General features: G+C 37.7%; 1 protein-coding gene across 9 annotated transcripts in view; it reads left to right on the top strand.

Moving 5' to 3' along the window:
• The window catches only part of DENND1A (DENN domain containing 1A), a 172,119-nt gene that overhangs the window by 30,566 nt on the left and 120,029 nt on the right, over positions 1-21,524 (top strand). For all 9 annotated transcript variants that reach the window (XM_048966070.1, XM_048966075.1, XM_048966068.1 and 6 more), the window contains exons 4-5: positions 12,661-12,710; positions 15,833-15,952. In XM_048966070.1, the coding sequence (XP_048822027.1) occupies positions 12,661-12,710; positions 15,833-15,952 (170 nt within the window). The remainder of the gene's footprint in view (positions 1-12,660; positions 12,711-15,832; positions 15,953-21,524) is intronic.

Raw genomic sequence — 21,524 nt, 5'->3', positions numbered from 1 at the left:
AAGTAATTTTGAGGTACTTTTTAAGGTAGAAGAACATATTAACTTTTTGGGGTGCTTTATAGCGGCCTTGAAGAATAAAATATGTTTTTATGTATATGCAGTTGTACACAACATGAAATGCAGGAATTGGCATTGTGAGCTGCAGTTCTGAAGTGCTGAGCTGTTAGCAATTATCTGAAAATTTAAAACACTTGAGAAGCTGGGTATACATCCTGATGAGAACACTTTGTTTCTTCTAAAACAGCATCACAGTTAAAAGTATCCTTTAAAAACAGCAACAGCCAACCGAAGAAAAAGTAAAACTAACAAACAGAAACCCAGAATTTGAATTTCGGTTTCTAATAAAGATGCAGTCATGGAGTTCATTCGTTTTTCTGCGGGTGAAATCCTGTCTTACTGGAATACAGATTATGCTTTGTCAGTTTTATCACTGTATGAACTTCTGCTGTCTACTATCTTCAAGATAAACCAGAAGATTAATAGCTACCCTGGTCCAGCTAAGTATAGTGAAGGAATTTTGTTGCAAAAATATGAACTTCCATCAGGAAGAATGCTTCAGCAAAGTCAATATATAAAAAGAATAGAGAAAGAACAAATAGTCAGTTAGTGGGAAGTGTAGCAGGAATTACACAGTTTTGTAAAATGCATTTGAAAAGTGTACTGTCTTCGTTCAGTAGGGCATCATTCAGTACCTTATGTCTGAGTCTTTGTAGCTTGTCTGCAAGGGAAGGAAAAGATCGCTGTGGTGGTTTCCACTCGTGTGCTGCTTCAAGTGGATGTGGTAACTTCTCTGAAATTTGGTGAAGCACTGTTATGTATCTGTACCTGCAGGCAAGGCTGAAATAGGCATGCTTGCAAGCTGATACTTACACAGATTGGTACTGCTATTCTGCAGGTCATTTTTCTTTCCACTGGCATTGAAACTGAGGTTGCAGTGAAATCAACAATCTTTCTACATTTATAGAAACTATTAAACTTTTGTGGTGGTCTTTATATGGAAACTAATGGTCTTTCTATGAGCACTGCAGAAACATTTCACACAGGATAAAACAAAAAGCACCTTTTCTTTTTATCATCTTAAAGTGCTGTGCGATAGGAGAACATGTTCTCAAAATGGAATGTTAGCCCTCTTCCTGCAAAGCCTGTGTTAACTGAGGAGGCTTTGTGTCTTGAACAGGGAGGATTGTAATCCAATTTGATTTTTCTGAGTTGCGCATGATGTCTTCAGTATGAAGGTTTTGCTTTTACAGGTTGTGTACACTTCTCAATGAAACCTGTCTTAGGAGTAATTTCAACTGAAGCATTCTGGAACCAACTTCACCTCCTTCAGCAAAGCTGGTTCAAGTCTAGAGAAAGAGAGAGTGGACAGGACTCTTAAATCATGGCCCTTGCCTGTGGGACTGAGCATTTCCTGAAGTGAGGCTTTTTTCAAGGCTAGAACTGTATTAATACATGAAAGTGGGAAAAAAAAGCCTGCTATATTCCTTGTGTGTCTCATTGTATCATCATCGTATGTTACAAGTTTTTTCTTTGCCTTTCCTTTAGACCATGAAAGAAGTCTGGTTTTCTTATCTATTGATTCCATTCATGCTTTTATATACCTTTTCTTTCACCAGAATTAAAAAATAATGCGAAGCTTCTTCTAATGCCTTTGTTTATGTAGTAGGGCGTATTATCTTTGTTCTAACCTTGAAAAATAAGTGATAAAGGTTCTTAATTGAACCACTGACATAATCTCTTCATCCAAACTCCATTTAAGAATTAAGTTCAGTACATCTAAGTAGTATGGAAGTTAAATTTTTCTATGATGAGAGAATTCAGAGAATATGTATAGCAGCCTAACGGAATAGCTGCTTTTAAGTAGTCCTTCAGATACTGAACAGAGTTTTGCATAACATTGTAACATTCTGGGCTTGTTTATGACTTTGTACATTTGTTTTACTACTGCCAGGTGCTAAGCTGCAAAAATGATTGCAATGGGTTTGTACTGAGCAAAGCAGTTAAGTCAGTACCTGAAAAAAGTTAGTCCTGAAGCCTGAGCACGCTGAGTGAGAAAGTACTCAGAACTGTTTCCTTTTTAGTCTGCTAGTTAAGCAACCTCAGCAGTTACTGCATTTGTGTCTATGGAGGAGTTGAGCTGGAGATGCTGTTTTCTCCCTTTGTTCCATCACTGAATTAGTGGTACGTTTTTCCAGTTCTGATATTTGCATTTCAGAAAATATGGTGCACGGCAGCAGTGCTAAAAGTGCAGAAGACAACAAAGAACTGCCAGTTAATCTTTTGAAGGGGCCCAGGAGGTGACTTAGGTGACTTGATTTTGGCCTGAGAGTTCCCGGAATAATGCTGGACTCTGAAGTCTGCGTGGGAAAGCCGTGCCAAAAGCCAGTGTTCAGAAGTGAGACAAATTTGGAATGGAAACAGAGGAATAATGGGGTTCAAGTGTGAGGAAAAGTGGCTGAAGCCACTTTCTAAACAGTTTCAATTTTCATTCATGTAAAATTTGTTATTTTAATTTGTTTTTGTTTGTTGTTTTGTTTGTTTTTTGTTGTTTTAATTTGTTGTTTTAATTTGTTATTTGTTAATGAGTTGGTAGTCAAAGTTTAATAAACACAACTTGATTTTACCACAAATTATTCAATTGAGAACAAATATTACTGAATACAATTGTCTGGCCTTTGTTATACAAGAGGTCAGACTAGATGATCATAATGGTCCCTTCTGGCCTTAAAAACCTCTGAATACATGAATAATTTAAAACCTGTCCTGCCAGCCCTTATTCGTTGAGGTGGCCATATTGAAATCCTTTGGGGACTGCTCATGTGAGTAAAGGTTGTGGGATCAGGCCTAAAGTGAGTAATCATTATCACCTATGTTTAAATTCATTGATAAAACTATAAAATATTCACATGGAGTGAAGATAAGATCCTTTAAAATGAAGGATGCTTGTGCAGTAATGTCCTATTTGTTTAAGCTGGCCATTATCAAAATGTTATAGAAAATTTTATTTTGTCAGTCTCCTGAAAATATTCGATTACTTTCTGATGCTGTAGAGCAATATATGAACAATTTCAAAAATTAGCAACATGTAGAAAGTATCTTTGCTTCGTCAAAACAATAACAAATTCCAGCAATGTGGTAGATATAGGTATATTAAAATCGTTGTCTCGGTGCTCTTAATGATCATTCTTGTTAGGGTTGGTTGTGCTGATGTTTGTATGCACAATAAATCAGTTCTGCTGTTTGATCAGGACACTGACTGAAACAGGATTAAACAAAATATCAGCAGGTAAGTGGTGTGGTTTCGTTCAGATCATCTTGAATTCTTGTAGCCAGGTGCAGAGGCCACGAAAGATTTCTAGAGGCTGCTCTTCATTGTTTTTCTGGATTTCCAGGGTTGCAGCAGAGTTCCTTGACTCATTTTGACAGGAGTGGGAGTTCCTAGAGTTTGGGGCTCAGTGGAGGTAGATGGAAATACAACCTTTTTTTTTTCTTTTTCTTTTTTTTTTTTACTCCCAAACTAGAGTCTTACTATCTGTGATCATTTCTATGGAGCAGGCATGACCTTTTATGGGCTCCCTCATACAATGCTGTAAGATCACGCTGTTTGCCTATTTCTTTTCTGGAGACATAATTTATGTGCAAACACGGTTTCCTGAAGAAATCAGCTGGTGATTTGTTACTTCAATTATACAAAGTAATCATACAAAGTATTCAGTCGTGGTCTTCTGTGTGGTTTTCAGATCCCTGTGCCTTTTATAGTTCAGAGAGTGTATTGCTAGGGTGCCCTACAGAATGCACACAGTAACTGCACGCAAGAATGCTAAGTGTAAGAGAACTTCTGTTCTGGATGGTGTTTTCTTTTAATACTTTACTATCTTAGCTGTGAAAGAGAACTGATGTGTAAGAATGTATAACTGGATCTTTGGGGTTTTTACATAACCTACTTTCCTGTGAATGCATTTTCTCATAGGTCTGTTGTGAGGCTTGTGTCTGCACACTTGGTGTGAACGTGAGCCTGAGAAATGGGAACTCCCAAGTCTAAAAAAAAAGGCTGGCCGTTGTCCCGTTTGGGATGGTTCAGTTTTGTTACATTTCCTTACCTGCAAAGAGCAGGTGTCGTGTAGCTGAGAAGCAACTTCATCAGCAACTGCTTTAAAGCACTTAGAGAACGTGTGTTCTTTGCAGCAGTGAGCAGGATCAGGTGGTTGCCATCAGAAGACATTTGTGAGAAATTACATCAATTTTTGGTATTTGATAACAGCCTGTTACACCGTGGTGCTACATGTATACCCGTGGCGTTCTTCTTGGCAGCCGTATTCAGTTTGTTAGTAACAATTCTACGTGCATTCTTCTATTTTCTTTCAAATAGAATAGAAGTGTTTACCTCTCAAGACTTATGTATTCTGCTTGGTGGTTGGTTAGAATTCCTAATCTGCAGCTTACTTTGTGCTGAGGATGTCGCTAATGGAGAATTTATGCTTGAATTTATGATGAATTTGTAAAATGACTCATTGAATGCAGTCTAGTATTTTCTTTGGTGACTGGTGCAGGAAGAAATTGGACTCTAATGTTATTCTCTTTTGCTTTTTAATACTTCGGATTTCCACAAAAGATTTTATCAGTGAAATCCCTTAATTTTGCAATGAGAGATGATAGAATTTCCATAATAGTGTAGGTGAATAAAAAGTGATGTTGAGGTCCTTTGCAAAAAAGGCAAAGAAGTTCTTTGTGGCAAATTTTTGTCTTTGCTTCTTAACTGTAAAATTGTGCTGCTGTCTTTAAACTGTTTGCTTTCAACATCATGAATTTCTTCAGGCCTTTTTCCCTAACAAGGGACGGGAGTTGATTTTTAATAATACTTAAAATTCATGGAAGTCAGCTTATTTATTTTCTTATTTAGTTTCTTCAGTGGCTGTCCTTTTTGCTTAATTTATAACATCATTGTGATTCATTTCTCCTTTAATTTTGTTTCTTGTCTGTGCCCAGATGCTGTTGAGGTGTCTGTAAAATCTTGCACCTAGCTAGAAGAAACTGGAATTTTGAAGAGTCAGAGCTGTTTTTCCTACCCCTGATGAATAAATGCCTTTTTGGGGCTAAGCTCCAATGCAGTTCAGTGAAGGTGTTATGTGGTTACATGGGTGCTTACAGTTTTCAGTGTGGCTTTGGAGAGCTGGCCTTTTGTCTTTTAATGTATGATGTTTGTGTGAATGAGTTTTTGTGCTTTGCAATATGTTCTTACCACGAATGTCAGATCTAGCCAGTTCTTTTCATGAACATGAATAAAAATCTAATTGGAATACCATCTTCGTCATGTCCTGCAATCACAAAGTTTGCATTTGATAAACAGAACATTTTTCAGACAATCTGGTAGATACTTTAAAAAATTTTTACTTGCACATATTTTTGAGAAGGTTGGACAGTGAACGATGCAGGAATGACTAAAAAACCCATGATCTTGTCCCTTTATGTAATCAGTGTATATTTGTGAGCACACCTTGTTAACTACCCATTGCAGACCCTTATTGGTGTTTTTGAATAATTTGTTTAAACTGTGCAGTACAGATTCCTTATTTTAGCACTGAGGCACACAAAGGCTTCTTTTAGCAGCCTTTAATTTTGTACTTATGTATGTGACATAGCCTGTGGCTGTGATCTCTACTGTGAATCTGCAGTTGTTTTGGGATGAAAGAAGAAGGCAGCTGGAAACTCAGTAGCTACATCTAGCTGTCTACCTAGAGAAGGCCTTGATTTCAAGTTTATCTAAACAAGCTCGACTAATCCCAACTATCTGGGGGGATCCACTGTCAAAACAAGCAGCATGGCCCTAAGGCAAACACAACCATACAGAAATGAAGGCTGGGACTTCCAATACTCCAATGACTGCATACTGGAGGCTTTTTTTTTCCTGAAAGAGTAAGAGAGGTGGAATTTGCATAATGCCTTTTCATTGGGAACTTTTGGAAAGCTGACAGAGGTCCAGCTTATAGCTCTGTAGCCACAATACGGAGTCTATAGGAGAATCCTTGAATGACCTAACCATATTGAAAGAAAAAATGAAAGCATCCAAGTATAGCCAAGTGAGTGTGGAAAAGAGGGCTGCTGCATTGTCTAACATCTGCTCTACTTCTCGTTAGTTTTGTTCTTTGGTATTCTATGTGGACTTTGGAGAAACCTAAGACAGCCTAACACGAATCCTATAATCTTCCTTCTGAATATTTATGCAGTGTGCCAGCCTCTAAGCTGTCCTTTGCATCTTCCTATTTCCCCCTCATTTTCATGCTCTCAAATGAGGCCAACATTTCAAAAGCTAAATAAATGTTTGTGAATGTTTATAAAAGATTTGCATAAATTTCTCCTTGTTTGACAAAGATCACTTTTTTCTTATGCCAGTTCTGAAATTTTTTAAAGGTTTCGGTGCTTGTCTTGACAACAAAGTCCTGCCTCGGAGGACAATGATTGCTGATTAAGTGGGTATGGGGTAGCAGCTGAATAGAGCATTTGAGGCAATGTGTAAAAGAGCCAGTCATCTTAAGCCAGAATTATAATATTTAACACATGCTAACCAGTGGAAACACTTAGCTCTGTATTTTGGTGTGAGATACCTGTGCTACTGACTTGATTTTTTCCTAAATGAAGTTGAAAGGAAAATATTCCTCGTCTTTAATTGCCAAATATTTACAGTTCTAGTTATCTGATATTGATGTTTCTTATCTGTACCAGTAGTGCAGTGTTTATGCACATTATTGGCCTTGATTTTAATGCTTGTTTATACAATTTTTCAGTTCTTCATGATTTGAGTGGAACAATTATTCTGATCTCAACCGTTGTTTTCATTTTTTTCAACATAGCATGTTAGCTGAAATCCAGTTGCCTCAGAATAAAACTAATCTCAATTTACTTGGAGGGATTTTAAAGGCCTTTACTCAGGACCCCTCTTTGCAAAATTGCTTAAATAGTTAGCTCAGCTTTACTTTCAGCTTTTTTCTACCAAAAAACAAGCAGTAGTCATTTTTGTTCTTTTGTTCTATTAGTTGAGAGGTTGAAGTTGTCATTAAGGCAAAAACTAGAGCTACTTCTCTGACACAGTTTTTATCACATCTGCTAGGCCTGTGTCCCAGGAGGAGCTGTGCAGAGCGGTGAATTCAGCATAGGCCCATTATCTGCTGTTTTTGCGTATGTTGTAAAAGGAGTGAGACCTCAGGGAGGCTTGGAGCCTCCTCCCGTGTAATGTCCAAATCAGATTTGAAGGACTGGTGGCAGGAAAGCTTTGGCCTTGGGGTGTGAATTCTAAGAAACAGAGTCACAATTAGGTTTAAAAAATTCAGGGATTTTGAGCTTTATCGTGAAATATGTTTTTAGTAATGCAATGAGAAAAGTTTCCCATCTGTGCGCATATTTTCTGTGCTTAAAATATTTAAATGATAGCAGGTCCCAGTATACTTTGGAAATGTTATTTATTTCTTGCAGTTAATCTTATGGTGATTGTGTCTGCATGTGTTTGTTTTCTTTTGTTTTAAACAGCATTTTCCTGAGGTCAGTGCAACGATGCCATTTCCCCCTCATAAGGGGAGAAGTGACTTGTAGGGGAAAAAAAACCCTCCTCTGGTCCAAGCTTTGTAATTACTCAGAAAGAGCTACTAGAATTGTGGAACTCTAAGCAAATGGGTGGACTGGTCCTGGACATTTGTGCTGACATACAAAGAGCGCTAAAAAGTAGAGAGAAAACGAAGTTGGGACAGTATAATTGTAAATGATGCACCTGTTTCTTTTAGAGTGGAAGAGCTTTCTAAAGAAGTGATTAAAATTGATTCCCAATATATTTTGGTGATTATCAAAGCTATTAATGTTCAGCACTACTGCGAGATGTAGAATGATACCATTAAAACCAATGCAAGATGAAGTTTGATGTGTTTTGCGAGCCAAGGTTTTCTTCTTTTAAGAATGTGTGCTGTCAGTTCTGGAAAAAAACGGATTCTTTAAAATGGAGGAAAATGGTGCTTTTATGTTTACTGTTCTTTGCTTTCTGTGATCTGATATCATGCAAAAATTGGAGCTCTTTGTTGTGACGCAGCCTTTCCATGCAGGATACCTTACTTTAATTTGAGAATTCATTTTATAAAGCTGTTGGAATGCTTCTGAATGTTAAGTACATGATTACATGGCACAATTACATAATTGATGAGAATAATCTTTACTAATAGTAACTTTAGGACAATTTGATATAAGCTGGCATTACTAACAAATGCAAATTAATGTCTAAACCGTCGGAAGATGAGATTTACTGATCCCTGATTGTTACTCACTGTTGTCTTTGTTAGTGGATGGATTTTTTTTTTTGGTTCTAGTATTACTTTCTCAGATTTGTATTATTTCAGTAAAATGCTGATGCAAGATGCGTTTTCCTGGTCATTGTAAAGTAGCTGCTTTGTAGAGTGCTGTTTAAGGTAGCAGCAGCACTTGTTACTGAGGTGCTCCTTTTTGACGTGCATAAAGATGTTTCCTTTCCTAGGAACACATACGTGAAATTCTGACCAACTGCACAGCAAACAGGGTTTACGTTGCTGTAGGTTTTGTACATTTCCTTTCAGTGTTCTGTGCATGGAGTTGTTGCCTGTTTTAAGTTGGTTATTTGGGTGCGCTGACATCTGTTTGGAGTTCTTAATCCTGTTGTTCCATTGCAGTGGGTGATCTAAATAATTCTTAGCTTAAAATTATGCAAATAGATGATTTAAATTTGAAAGCAGTTTACAATTTTGTGGTAATAAGGTAGATTAAAGTACTATTCAAATTTAAAAATAGTTGAATAATGTTTTACTTAAATTCTTAGCACTCCTATGTTGTATTTACATTTCCAAATATTAACATTAATCAAAGATCAACATGTTCAAATTTGATTTTGTTTCTGAGCAGAAATAATAAATACACAAAACCTTTCAGTGGTGAATTTCTTTTAGTCCCTCATTTCACTTCATGGTAGCTCGCAGTAAGTTGCTTTGTTCTGTAGCTCTCAGCTAAAATAGCCCCCACAAAAGCATCTGCAGCTCAGGCCCAGGCAGAGCTCCATAGCCCCGCTCAGTGCTTCTGCAGCCCCTTTGTGCCCCTCCCTGCTCTCAGAGCTCCTTTTTTTCCTCCTCTGCCTGTTGAGGTCTTCCTGCAGCTTTTTGGGTGGCCCTCGGTGCAAACAGGATGCATTTCATGCTGGTTTCATGGATTCTGGTGGTATTTCTGGCTGCAGAAGACAAAGACTGTTTGCATTTCCCACCCTCTCTGTCCAGCATTTTGCTTATGGCAAACCTCACTTGTACTTCCTCTGAGTGGAAATCAAGAATATAATCCAGTATTCATCTCTTTCATCACTGAGTTATGTCTTCTCTCCATGCCAATGTATTTAGCAGCTTTCTTTTCCGTGTGCTTTAAAAGTGTATCTTGTGTGGAGTGTGAAGGGAGAAAGAAATCGTTTCAGAGACTGCCTTACCTCCATAAATTGCTGTGTGACACAAAAGGGCTGAACACTTTCTTCCTGGCTCATTTATTTTGAAAACTTTGCTACTGAAACCAAACTTAATCAATGAGCTCTGTGTTGTCTCCGATAAGTTATGTACTGGCTTTATTGATTGGGAAGGATTTTAGAAAACCCATGTGGGGTTTATAATGTCAGCAGTGTTTTGATTATGAAAAGAGTTGGAACCTTGGGACACGGAACCAGGTGGTGTATGTCCTAAAGCCACTGGTGACACGGCTGGGCTGAATCCCTCAGGGGACGCAGTTCATGCCCTGCACTTTAACTGTGTTGGCTGCCTGCTATAGATGCACTTTTTGCTCATTAAAATGTTAAAAATCAAACTGCATGTAAGAAGATTTGTGAAAATATAAACTTGGGGATTGATCCGGAAAACTGGCATGTGATACCCTAGAGACGTGGGTTTCAGCTACTGGGTAATTTGCGCTTATCAGCTGTGTGTCCTGGATTGTATTGTTTGCTTTGCTTTTCAGATGTTTTGTTTTAGAGGCATTTTGTAGGTTTTTCTTTGAAAAAATAGGCATAAGGGAATAAAATAAGAAAAAAGTCTATGGATACTACCCTTGTGTTTCATGTCAGGTAAAAACATGGAACGGATTATAAGATGCTGGCATGGAGGAGTTGTAGGTTTTGTTTTATGGTGGGTTTTTTTGTTTGGAGTCCTAAAGAGCGAATGTTTTTTTCGAGGCTGTAACCAATCACCTGAAGTTGGGTTTTACATAGGGATTGCCAAGCTTTAAAACTGAGCACTACTTAATTGGGGAAAAAAAAAAAGTATATTTATATTCACAGGCTTGCTACTTGAGCAAAAATAGGGTCGGTCTCTAGTAATTGTATGTCTTACATGCAAAAGATCAGCATTTTTGCTAATTAGAGCCTAATTCTCTGTTGTAGTTAAAATTTAGAACTAAGTCTGTGATTAACCTGTACTAGTCTCAATCTTTCAGTTGTAAGACAACACAGATAGGTATTGGTATATAATGAGTGGCAGGTTTTGTCCAATAATGCAAAAACTATGTTATAATATCATTGCAGAGACTTTTTTTGAAAGGCAGGGCAGTGTACAGTGAAATAAATTCAAGGTTTTTTCTCTTTAAACACACTTTTTGTTTTTAGGAAGCCATAAAAATTAAGAGAAGTGGAAAGAGAGTTTTGAGTAATACAGTCCATTATCCTCCAGTAACACGATGCTGGTGAGATGCTGACACGTTTTATCAAATAAGTGTTTATGCTGGCAGTTACAGTAAACATTCAAAGCTTTATCAAAATAATGGAGAATACATTCTACGTTTATGTTATTGATGATTTGTTATCTTTTAACAATTTTGTTTCAGAATTGTATGTAGCTGCTACGCACAATGAAGTCAATAAATACATAGTCACTTTACTCTGCTGCAATTATAATTTCAGCTGGTTTACAATTCTGATTTTCTTTTTTGTGGTTTGAGCTTTCAGCAATGGGTAAAGGACAAGTGTGAAATAACTTAGATTTGTCCAGGTGCAGTTTTTGTGCATGAGCAGTTGGAGTTGTGCAGGAGACTGTCAGTCCTTGTGGAAGTTGGAGGCACTGCACAAGGATGAATCCAGTCTTGTTAATGAATTCTTTACTATCAAGGCTTCTTGAATGAAAATGTGTTTCTGCAGACTTTACTTTGAAACCTGCATGGATGCTTCACAGGTTTCCTCTGTTAAAATTGAAAGGAGGTTTTTTCATTGCTTTACATGCCATCCTTCAATAGATTCTTGTTCTTTAAAAACAGAAGGTTGTTAAATAATCTATCAATAAACTGTCAAGAAGTCAAAGTTTCCATATCTGTTTCTGCATGAAATCTAAAGAACTTGCTACATTTTAGTCGCCAGGAGACCTCTGAAGAATAGTTCTGGAGCAGTTGAGCTTGAAACCATTGCTAAGAATGGGATGTGCTTGTTTGAATTATGTAGGAGGAACATGTTCTTGCAAGAGAGTCAATATGCTTTCCGCTTCATTGAATAGGTGATTAGATTGATGTCATTTATTTGTTGAATGGTGGCATTGGTTTTAGAAGTAAATGAAGCGAAAAGCATCAATTTAGTTATTGGTGATAATTTATTACTATGGCCAGAAAAGTGTTGAGTTTATCAGGTTTGCCATCCAGTCAGGATGATCTTGTAGCTGAAATCAGAAATATATGTGATGTTACAGGTCCTGAAGTATTTCACTGTGAAGGAGAGTGGGCAATGAACTGGCTGGTAGTAGGTCTGCAATCTGAGTTGACCTTTCTGGTGGATTTTGTAATACAAATTGGAATATTATAGAAGGATACAGTGTGAGCAGATTACTTCTGTGTGTGAATGCAGCTATTTTGGTACATGTATTTTTTTGCTTCTTTAATGACTATGTTCATTTAAAGGCGTGCAGTGGAAGGTGATTTATTAAAATGTTATTAATGTTCTAATTTTCACAGTCATGCTTTTTTTTTTTGAGATCATACGTATGTTTAAAAGTTCTGTGTGTGTGGTGCTGTTTTGCAACATTTAGGAAATGGTTTGTAGTTTAAACAGTCAGTATTTCTTTTAATACACGTTATTTTAATCGGTCTTGTAACACTCACATTGTCTTTCTAATAGCAGCAGGCAGTGTTAAACATTCCTGCTAGGAGACCTATTGGCTTTATCTTTTGTTATTTATCTTGCTGATGTTGGGAAGTATTCTCTAATCCCCCAGACCTCTGTTCCTAGGTAACAGTCAAAAGCTGTGCCAGCAGAAGTGGTCCTGCCAGGCCAAACCCATGTGGGTTGGTGTTATTCACTATGATCCATATGGTCAGGGTAGAGATTGTCCCTAGAGAAGTGTTAACACTCAACAACCCAACCTCCTCCTATCCTTTGGAGAATTGCTGGATGGCTCCTGCTGCCTGCCCATGTGTGAATCTTGATTAATTTTTCATTTTTAATGAAGTTTGATCATGTTTATTATTTCACATGATTGACTGCCTGGTACTCCTTCCATGTAATTGATAAAGCCCATATTTCTTCATCTGTCTCGTCTTTCTTCAGGGCAAAGTTGTGAAATTGTGTGATGTGGTTAATATTAGATTTATTGGTCCCATTGGATGTATAAATTATCTCTCTTTTTCTTTTTTTTTTTTTTCTCTCCACAGGAAGTTCTACAGACTTTGACCAAGTTTTGTTTCCCCTTCTACATGGACAGGTAGGATTAGATTTTCAAACTTGACAAGAAAATAAGCTTCTCATAAAACCACTGCAAAAAGTAAAAAACATAATGTTCTTAATGTTCTCTTTGATTGACTGTGATTAAAAGTGCCAAAGTGCAAATCCTAGTCTCAGAATCCGTTTGTCCTGGAGTTTTCATGGACGTAGTAAAATACAAAAAAAAAGTTTGAACTGTTCAGTGGCAGCCACAAAAATGTGTTTTGTTTTACTTCTGTGTAACATTTGGATGTGAAAAGACTTCGGTAGTAATTGTCAAATATGCATGTTCATGTCAGAACTTCTTTACATCTGGATTTTACTTCTCATTTGCCAAAATTTGGGAAGAATTCATGAAGTGCTTTACCTTTCGAGGCCTCGATCTTAGCTCGAATGCTGATGCCTTCCTTGTGACTTCTTAATTCCAGTTCTAATTTTTTTGAAAAATGGTGGTCTAGTTTCTGATGGACTGGAGAAGAGCTGTAGCTGACTGAGAAAATTTATTCTTGTGATTTAGGAATTGTCAGAAATTTTTTAGATTGTTAGTTTTGTTCTTACTGTGAGTTAGGTCTGATGATTTCATGGTGAGAGCAAGCATTCAGATTTTGAAAGTGCACTGCTGCTTGTGCTGCACAGAAACAGCATTTCATTGGTTAGAATCACGTGTCTGAGGTCGGCTATGTGGTAATCTGTAGTTGGAGGAAGCTGAAAGCTTGAACAGATCGTGAAGGTGATAATGTTCTCTCAGCCCTCTGGGCAGTTCCTGCAGGTCAGGGTTGAGAGATGCTGGTGAGGCACTGCTGGCACAGCTGACACTGCCAACACCTCTACTGTACCTCATTTGTACATAAAAAGAGAATTTGAATATCCCAGACTGTCAGCAAGAGCTTCTTAGCTGATGCTTGTTGACTTGAGTAACCTTCGAAAGCCACAAATTCTCCTGGTAATTTGGAATCACTTTTTACTGATCTTTTTCCCTTGCTTAAGTGGAGGGATTGGGGAAGTAGATGTAGATATTTTTCTCATGTGCATGTTTAAAGTTGCTCCCTTCATACTGTGGACACATTTATGGTTGTAACATGTAGTATTGTTGTACCTGGGGTTTTGTTATTGTTTTCTCTCTTTTTTTCCTCCAGAGATATAACATTTTTGAAAGATAGAAACATTGAAAACCCATATGGGGTGCACATGAGAACTTAATGAAAAGTATGTCTCACTTCTGGATTCAGCTTTTTGACTGAGCATCACAGACTGACACAGAAAAGCCAGCCATTATGAAAACTAAGAAGGGTTTGTGGTCTTGGGGTATACCTAAAATTTAGATTAAAAGATGTCTTAAGTTGCACCGGAAAGAGTTGTCTGCCACATCTCTTCCTTCTTTTCCAAGTGCAAAAATCTTTAGGTTAGCTGGAAGGAACTTGCCAACTTGTTGCAATTGGGTGATAAACAAGCTTCTCCCTGCCGCGAGAGAAGCATGTTTTTTTCTCTCCTGTTCCATAATTTTAATTGTCAGCTAGAATGCTTTTCGGCACACACTCTGCTCTTGGCCTTGTTAAAATTAAGCATGTAATCCTCTTCTAAAACACCATAGTAAAATCACCATAGTAACATTACATCCAAGCTTTACAGATAAAACTTAGCACCAGTAAGGGATTTTTTGGTATACCCTACCAGCTCAGTATGGTTTATGGAAATGCTGTTCTGTTGACAGAATTCTGCAGGATATTAGTACTCACGCTAATTCTTGGGGTACTGAAATGCTCTTAGGTGTCTTTCTTTTTGTCCTCCTGTGAATATGGAGCTCTTAGTGCTGGATGGGTCCAACTTTTCTTTATGAAAGTCTATTTTTCTTTATTTTCTCTAGATATTTGCTTGTTTTTAGGGCTCATTACTATGATAGCTAATTGGCCTGAAATTTTATTGTGTTTTTTTGTTGTTGTTGTTACTGAGTTGTAAAGATGCACATGCAAATTTTATTCATATTTTTCTGTTCTCACTGAAAAAAAACCCTGAAATAAGTGTTAATTTCATATCATTATGAGAAATCAAATTGAAAATCTAAGCCAGCTAATAATTTTATTTGTCACAGCTTTCCCACTGAAAAATCAGCATTTGTGTTAAGTAGTAAGCTTACATCTCTACAGTATAACTACATCTCAGTAAAGTGGCAGGTGAATTGGCTTAGTTTGAATGGAACTTACCATCACCACACGAGTGTTCGATCAACTTCAGATAGATGTGGTGTACCTTAGACATGTCTTTCATTTTGTTCATAAACAGCATTCAAAAAGTATTGTGCCTAAACGTAAAGCAAATTTTTTTGATGTGACCATTCTGAGCACTTACCTGAGTTTTCCAATCCAGGTAGATTTTGCTAGAGCGATACTTCCCACCGGGGTGTGAGTGGCAGCCAATATCTGTGAAGTTATTAGCTCATTTGTGCTGCTCTTGAAGAGCCTTTTAGATCCTACAGATGAGGCAGGTGACTTGGAAAAATTGTTTTAAAGTCTTAAAAAATCATGCCTACAGTCATAGCTGCAGTATGCTTTTGATCCCAGTTATCTTTTCCTCCTTTGCACATAGTATGTTCTTTCCATTAACTGACTGTATAGCTGCTAGAGTAAAGGAGAGTCCTCCGGCATGGGCAGAGTTGCTGGTCACTGAGGAATGGTCTACACAGCATACTTACAGAATTGGTAGATAGATATAAGACTTCAGTAAGTCAGTATCCAAGTGTCAGATAAGCTCAGCATGTTATTTATGAAACATTGTCTTGCTCTTAGAGTAAACCAATTTTCAAATGAAGAATAATATTTTGCCTGCATGACAGAACATGGGTTTTGTTTGTGCTATATGTACTGCTTTGAAAATAGTTTATCCTTTTTTGTTTAAAGATAAATGCATTGTTTAGTATCATCCCACACTAAAGCCACTTGCATATTTAAGTTTTCAGAGGATATGTATTTTCTGATTTGATTTCTTGGAGGGAAAAACAACAACAAAAACACGACCTTCTAGTAAAAGAGAAAATGCTATGGGACTTGCGTACTTGGATTGGTGGATACCTTTGACTTGAAGTTAGCTCAGCATTAAGTTTTTCCTTTTTATTCTCTTTATTTTCAGCCATGCAGTTAGCCAAGTTGGACAGAACTTTACATTTGTCCTTACAGACATTGACAGCAAACAGAGGTTTGGGTTCTGTCGCTTATCTTCTGGGGCCAAAAGCTGCTTCTGTATCTTAAGGTAAGTCTGTGGTTTAGCTTTTGGCAGACAGGGAAACAGTGTTTTGACTTTGCATTGTTACACTGTAATTATAATTTCCAGCTGTTCAAAATTACTTTCCTGTCTAGTCCAAAGTCACTGCTCTTTTGCAGAACTGCTGCAAGATGTCTTGCACTTTGAGTTCTTCTGTAGATAATTATATTTGTTTGTAGTCAATTTTCTTGAATTAATGATACAGAGGAAAAAAAAAATCAATGTTTCTTTGCAGTAATTTGTTATGAGATTGCATAATGACATGTTATCTTTTGCTGTCGGAACTGATCTTGGTAAGACATTTTGTGGACATTTGTATATGCAAGTTTTATTAACGATGCATCTGCTGGTAGTGGAGGAAATGTCTTCAGTGCTGATGCTGTCTGTGTTCTGAAAGTTTGTGTGTATGAGCTTTATGTTGTCCTGCTGAGGGTTTTGTAGTGTTTGCCATATACAGATGGATGGCTGAAGGTGGGAGCAATGCGTTTTGTGTAGTATAGACTAAGAAGTTCTAGCCCAGCTTTTATGATCACCTATGGACATGTTGAAATAGTCTGTGATTTTTATTTACATTTTTCACAAGAATTGATGCAGGTACAATAAGGTTTCATATCTATCCATATGTTAGTTCCATTAAATATTCTATGGAAATAAAGGTTTCTACCTGCTACCCTGCCTTTGGTTTTACTTACTGGTTTTTTTATCGATCCGTCGTCTTCTTTTTCATGTTTTGGCGCAGTGACCTAGACACAGAGAGTTGAGATTTGGCTGTGTGAAGAGCCAGCCGGGTGACTGGATGGTGTTGAAGCAGTCAGGAATGAGGACCCTGTTCTCAGTGACTGTAAACATCTGTCTCAGTTGTTTCTGGTTTGTTCTTCACATGGGAGAATCCAGTGTAAGAAAGAGAGAAACTTGTCCTTGGCGTATGAGTTTTGCATGTGGCACATGGCAGAACGGGACCTTCTTGCACGCGTGTTATTGAATGCGACTCCTGGAGTATTTTGGAGACGGTGTTGCAAAATATAAGAGAAGCTGTCCAGTGCAAGGACATTTCTGCCTTTATTGAGTTGAATCCAGCAATGCTGTGAAATAGTTTGATTGTTGTGTGTAATTTAACATGAGTACATTTGTGCAGCTTGTGTTGGCTCGTGACTCGTAAAGATATCGACTGTTCACTGTCCTGTACTGCAGCATTACACTGGCAGCAGGGATCTGCTAACTAGACCTTCATTGCTGAAGTCTAGCATTTGGAAAAAATAGTGTGAAGTCTACCAAAATTACTGATTATCTGTGTAGGAGGAGGGATGACAGGTGCTTTGTCAGCAGTTTCTTTCATTCCATCCTTTCTTTAGTATTTTCAACCATTAAAAGCTACGGCGATGGCAGTCCAGCAGTGTGAACCAGATATGGAAGACAGAGGTATTTCCCTAGTTCCTCTGTGCAGACAGGGAACTGATTCGCTTGTGTGGGGAGTGCCTGGTTACATAGAGTAACTTTTCTTGATTAATGATGAATAAAAGGGTAGACCCAGTTTAAGAAATGAGTCTGAACGATTAGTATGAGTCCATTCTTGATCTCTCCTGGATAAGAGTTCTTTGCTGTCAGCTCCCTTATGTTGAGTGAGTGCCAAGAAGAAATGGAGGAGTTATGTTGTAGCTAAATGCCTTCTGCTTCGACTCATAACTAACATAAAAAAATAAAAATTAAAAACTCAACCAACTAAAAGAAGCAGCCAAAACCAATGCAGGAACAGCAGTAGGTGAATTGGGATTCAGCTTCATTCCTGTTGTCTCATTCTCCTGTGGACTAATGAGAAAATGAAAGATCGTCTTTAATGCAAATGAATGTAAGTTTTGTAGGATAATGAAGAATATAAATAAGCATCGTATGGATTTACTCTCTCTGTTCCCAGAACTGCAGCAGCCATTGTTAATGTGAATCTTCTTGGTGTCCTTCATGAATGAAATTAGAAATAATTAGGATTATACAATTCTAATAATTTAGTTTTAATAACAGAGTTACTTTAATTCATAAGGATGCTGCTGTGAATGGGTGCATCAAAATATGCTGAAGCAAGTGAGAATTTTATGGTAAAAGCAAGTGAAGATGAAAAGAATGCTTCTTGGTGTATTTTTAAATTATAGGTTGTTTAAAGTGTGGGAGTGCGTGTGGTTTCCACTCTGTTTTTTTATTGCTGACAAAATGATTGCATTTACACCTGCACCATCTAAGTCTAGGCAGACCTTTCTCACCACCAGCAGTTGCTGCGTAACCAGTGGACTCTGAGCGCTAAGCCCAGCAAATGCATGCGATCCTCACCAAGAGTCTTGAAAACTTTTTTGACTCTTCTACTTGAAGCTTCCCTGCCTGCTTCAGCACTTTTGAACTAGTCTGCTCAATTTTTTTACTTCTAAACTGTTTCTGAGTTAAAAGTATTACATTGCCTCAGTGTGCTTTGTTGGAGATTGCTGGCAGCATTCTGTTAGAATTGTACAAGCTGTGTCTCCGGTAGATACTCAGTGGAAAACTGGATGTCTGCAAGCTTCAGGTATTCCTTGCTGTGCTCAGTGACAAAATAAGAATTAAGCAATATTGTTTGTTATTGGAGATAACATTCAGCTGTTTATCAGTGACAGGTTTGGTGTATCTGGGCATGGCAAAAGGGTTTGGAGGTGGAAAATGGCTAGTGTTTTGGTTCATCATAGAAGAGGAACAGAAAAAGGAAATTGTTTTCATTCAGCTTGTGCTTTAAAAAAATGTCAGCAGAATTTTGGAAACAGTTGAAAGCTGTGACAGTTCTCAGAGTGCCAGAAGTCGTAGCCCTGACCTTGAGATGTGAAGTGATCCAGACACTTCTTTGTGTGCGTGCAGAGTACAGTAGGGCACTCCTAGGAGTTCAATAGCAGCAATGTTGTCATCATGGATGTTGCTCCTGTGGCCAGCAGAAAGCCAATTCAGTTTTACACTGTAAGTCCTTTGGCTATTTTAACTGCTACTCTTTAATAATCTGCTTTCAAGATAGCTTTCATAATTGTTGCAAGAAATGGCACCATATTTTTTCCTAATGTTTATATATTTATGTAATCTCTTTTGTTCCTGTATGGATATCAACATGCAAATTTCTGGAAATAGCTGGTTGGTAAGTTGAGAACCTGCATTGTTTAGGTGTTCTGGGGTTTTCCTTTAATGTAGAGCCATTGACTATCTCTCATATTCATTTTCCTCTTCCCCCCCCCTCCTTGATTTTTAGCTAAAAACAAAACTGCAGTGATCTGATACTGCTTGAATCCTGAGTTGCACGGCTCTGTGTATGAGGGTTACTTTCTGCATTTCAGACAGCAGAGGGCGAACAAAAGCACGGAACAATTGTCACAGATGGTCTGGTGGGTTTTTTGAGGCTCTAAAAGGTGAAGTGAATTAAAAAAGCCCAGAAGCTCATCCACCACACATCAAAATGTTTTGGTCAAATTGGTACTTTGTACTGCCTTTTTCAGTGCGGTGTATTAGAAAACTTTAAGATGTGCTTTTTAATATTTTTCCTTTCCAAATGGTGAATGCATAGTGTTGAGAGCTAGTGTCGAAGCTGTGAAATCCTGAGTTATAATCTGATTTTAATATCATAAGAAGATTTCAGTACCTAAAGAGTTCTTCTTTTTAAGATGCCTTTTAAGGACTTCAGGATTTTGGCTCAAATAAATCCTTGTGGATGTGCATTAAGGTGCTGAAACTTTTTTGTTGTTTTTGTGGGTTTTGCTGTTGTTTTGGTTTTATGTGTTTTTTCTTTGATTTGTCTTTATAGATTTGCTTTAGTGTAACTGCATCAGATTTGTAATGGGCTTTTGAGGGTGAGTGGTACAAATAGTTCTGAATTCAGTGATGAGTTGTAGTGTTCTATTACAAAAAAAAAAGTCATAGAGACAATTCCATACTCTGCTTCTCATACAGTTCTGGGGCATCCTTTTAACACTTATCAGGCATGTCCCAACTTCTGTTCTGGAATTGGTATGCTCGTGTTTCTCATGTTTTTGAAGTTTTGTGTGTGTGTAGATGAAATGCTCTTTCATAGGGTGAAAAAGTTTCATTAACCTCAGTGGTGTCAAAGATGTACACAATTTGTTCTTGAAAGAAGATACAGTTCCATAACCTTCTGCTTTCTTGTATTCTTTAAGTATACAGATACCTTCTGATTCCTAAGGATTTGCGTGTTGACTCTTAATTTTAATTTCAATATTGCTTTTAGTCTCCTTGCTGGTTGATCTCTTCAAATTTCTAGCAACCCTCTGTGCAGTGTTCTGCTGAAGCCGGCTTTTCGTTGTGTTGTGGGTGCTGATGCTCAGCAGGCTTCGTGCCTTCAGCTAACTTCTACCTCTAGAACTCTAGCTGCACAGACACTGATGGATTTGAATATTGTTTTGGTCAGAAAACAGTATGGAAAGCAATTTGTGTCAGTAAGTGTACCAAAAGTAGTGCTGTGCTTCATTTCACAGCCTGGTTTCTTGAAGATTAGGTTGAGGGACGCTTTTGGTTGTGGTTTGCTTCTGGGGTGGCAGAGTGAAAACCTCAGAGCTACAGGTGTTACAAGCATGTTAGTTAATACTTACACTGTTTCTAAGTATGTTTCTTACAGTATTTTGAATGATCTGAAGATGTATGAAGACAATGTATTATAAAGCTATGAAGCTGCTGCTAAGTGTGTGAAGCTTAAATTCTTGGGAGACATTGAAGAGTGGAATTTTATTTATTTATTTATTTATTTTCCCCCCGAGAAAGGTATTAATTAAAAATACATGCAAGTTTTCATTGCAGCTGAAGTTTTTTTTGAACATGTTGTAGACTCTGGCTCCTGGCAGCTCTGGAAGAACAAGTTCTGCTTTAAGAATATGTAAAATATTGATAACCTATTTTTTTTTTTTACCCTTACTGCAGAATCTTTACAAAACTGACAACTTTATAGTTTTCAAAAGATTTTTGAACTTGGTTTTTATGTATCTGAAGAACTTTACTAGGCTGTGTAAGAACACAACTAAATTGTTAATGCAGACTGGATTACTGCTATGTACAGTACCAAAATCTGTAAACTTCTGCACTTTACTGATTACGTTTAAATATATTTTCTGGGATGTCACAAAAGCATTGTACTTTATTCATTCTTGAATTGTAAAGCAGACAGAACATCTGCTGTAGTTCTCCACTCCCACAGAAGCTGAACTCCATAGAGCTCTGGCAGCTCTAAGCAGGTGATGTTGCTGTTTTAACTGCCGTTTCTACACAAATGTGATTTTGCTCAATTTAATCCCATATTTAATTTGAAATGTTTCTTTGCTTCAGATAACATAAAAGCAGCTCTGGAAGGTGTTAGGTAAGTACTGCCGGGCCATACAGGATCACTTCTCGGTCAGACGCTGCCTGCCTACGTGCTGGGTTTTGCCTTTCTGTCTGAAGGGGTTGCAGCAATAATAATGAAACGTTCTGAGGGGAGGACATGGTCATGGGTGCGTGAATGAGACGGTGATAATTACTGCTTTGACACCACGAGGGAGGTGCGTGCTGCTGGAGAGGC

This window comes from Lagopus muta, chromosome 19, assembly GCF_023343835.1.
Source record: "Lagopus muta isolate bLagMut1 chromosome 19, bLagMut1 primary, whole genome shotgun sequence".
NCBI classification, from domain to species: domain Eukaryota; kingdom Metazoa; phylum Chordata; class Aves; order Galliformes; family Phasianidae; genus Lagopus; species Lagopus muta.
Note: the sequence above shows the minus strand (reverse complement) of the source record. Positions and strands in the feature narration are given on the sequence as shown.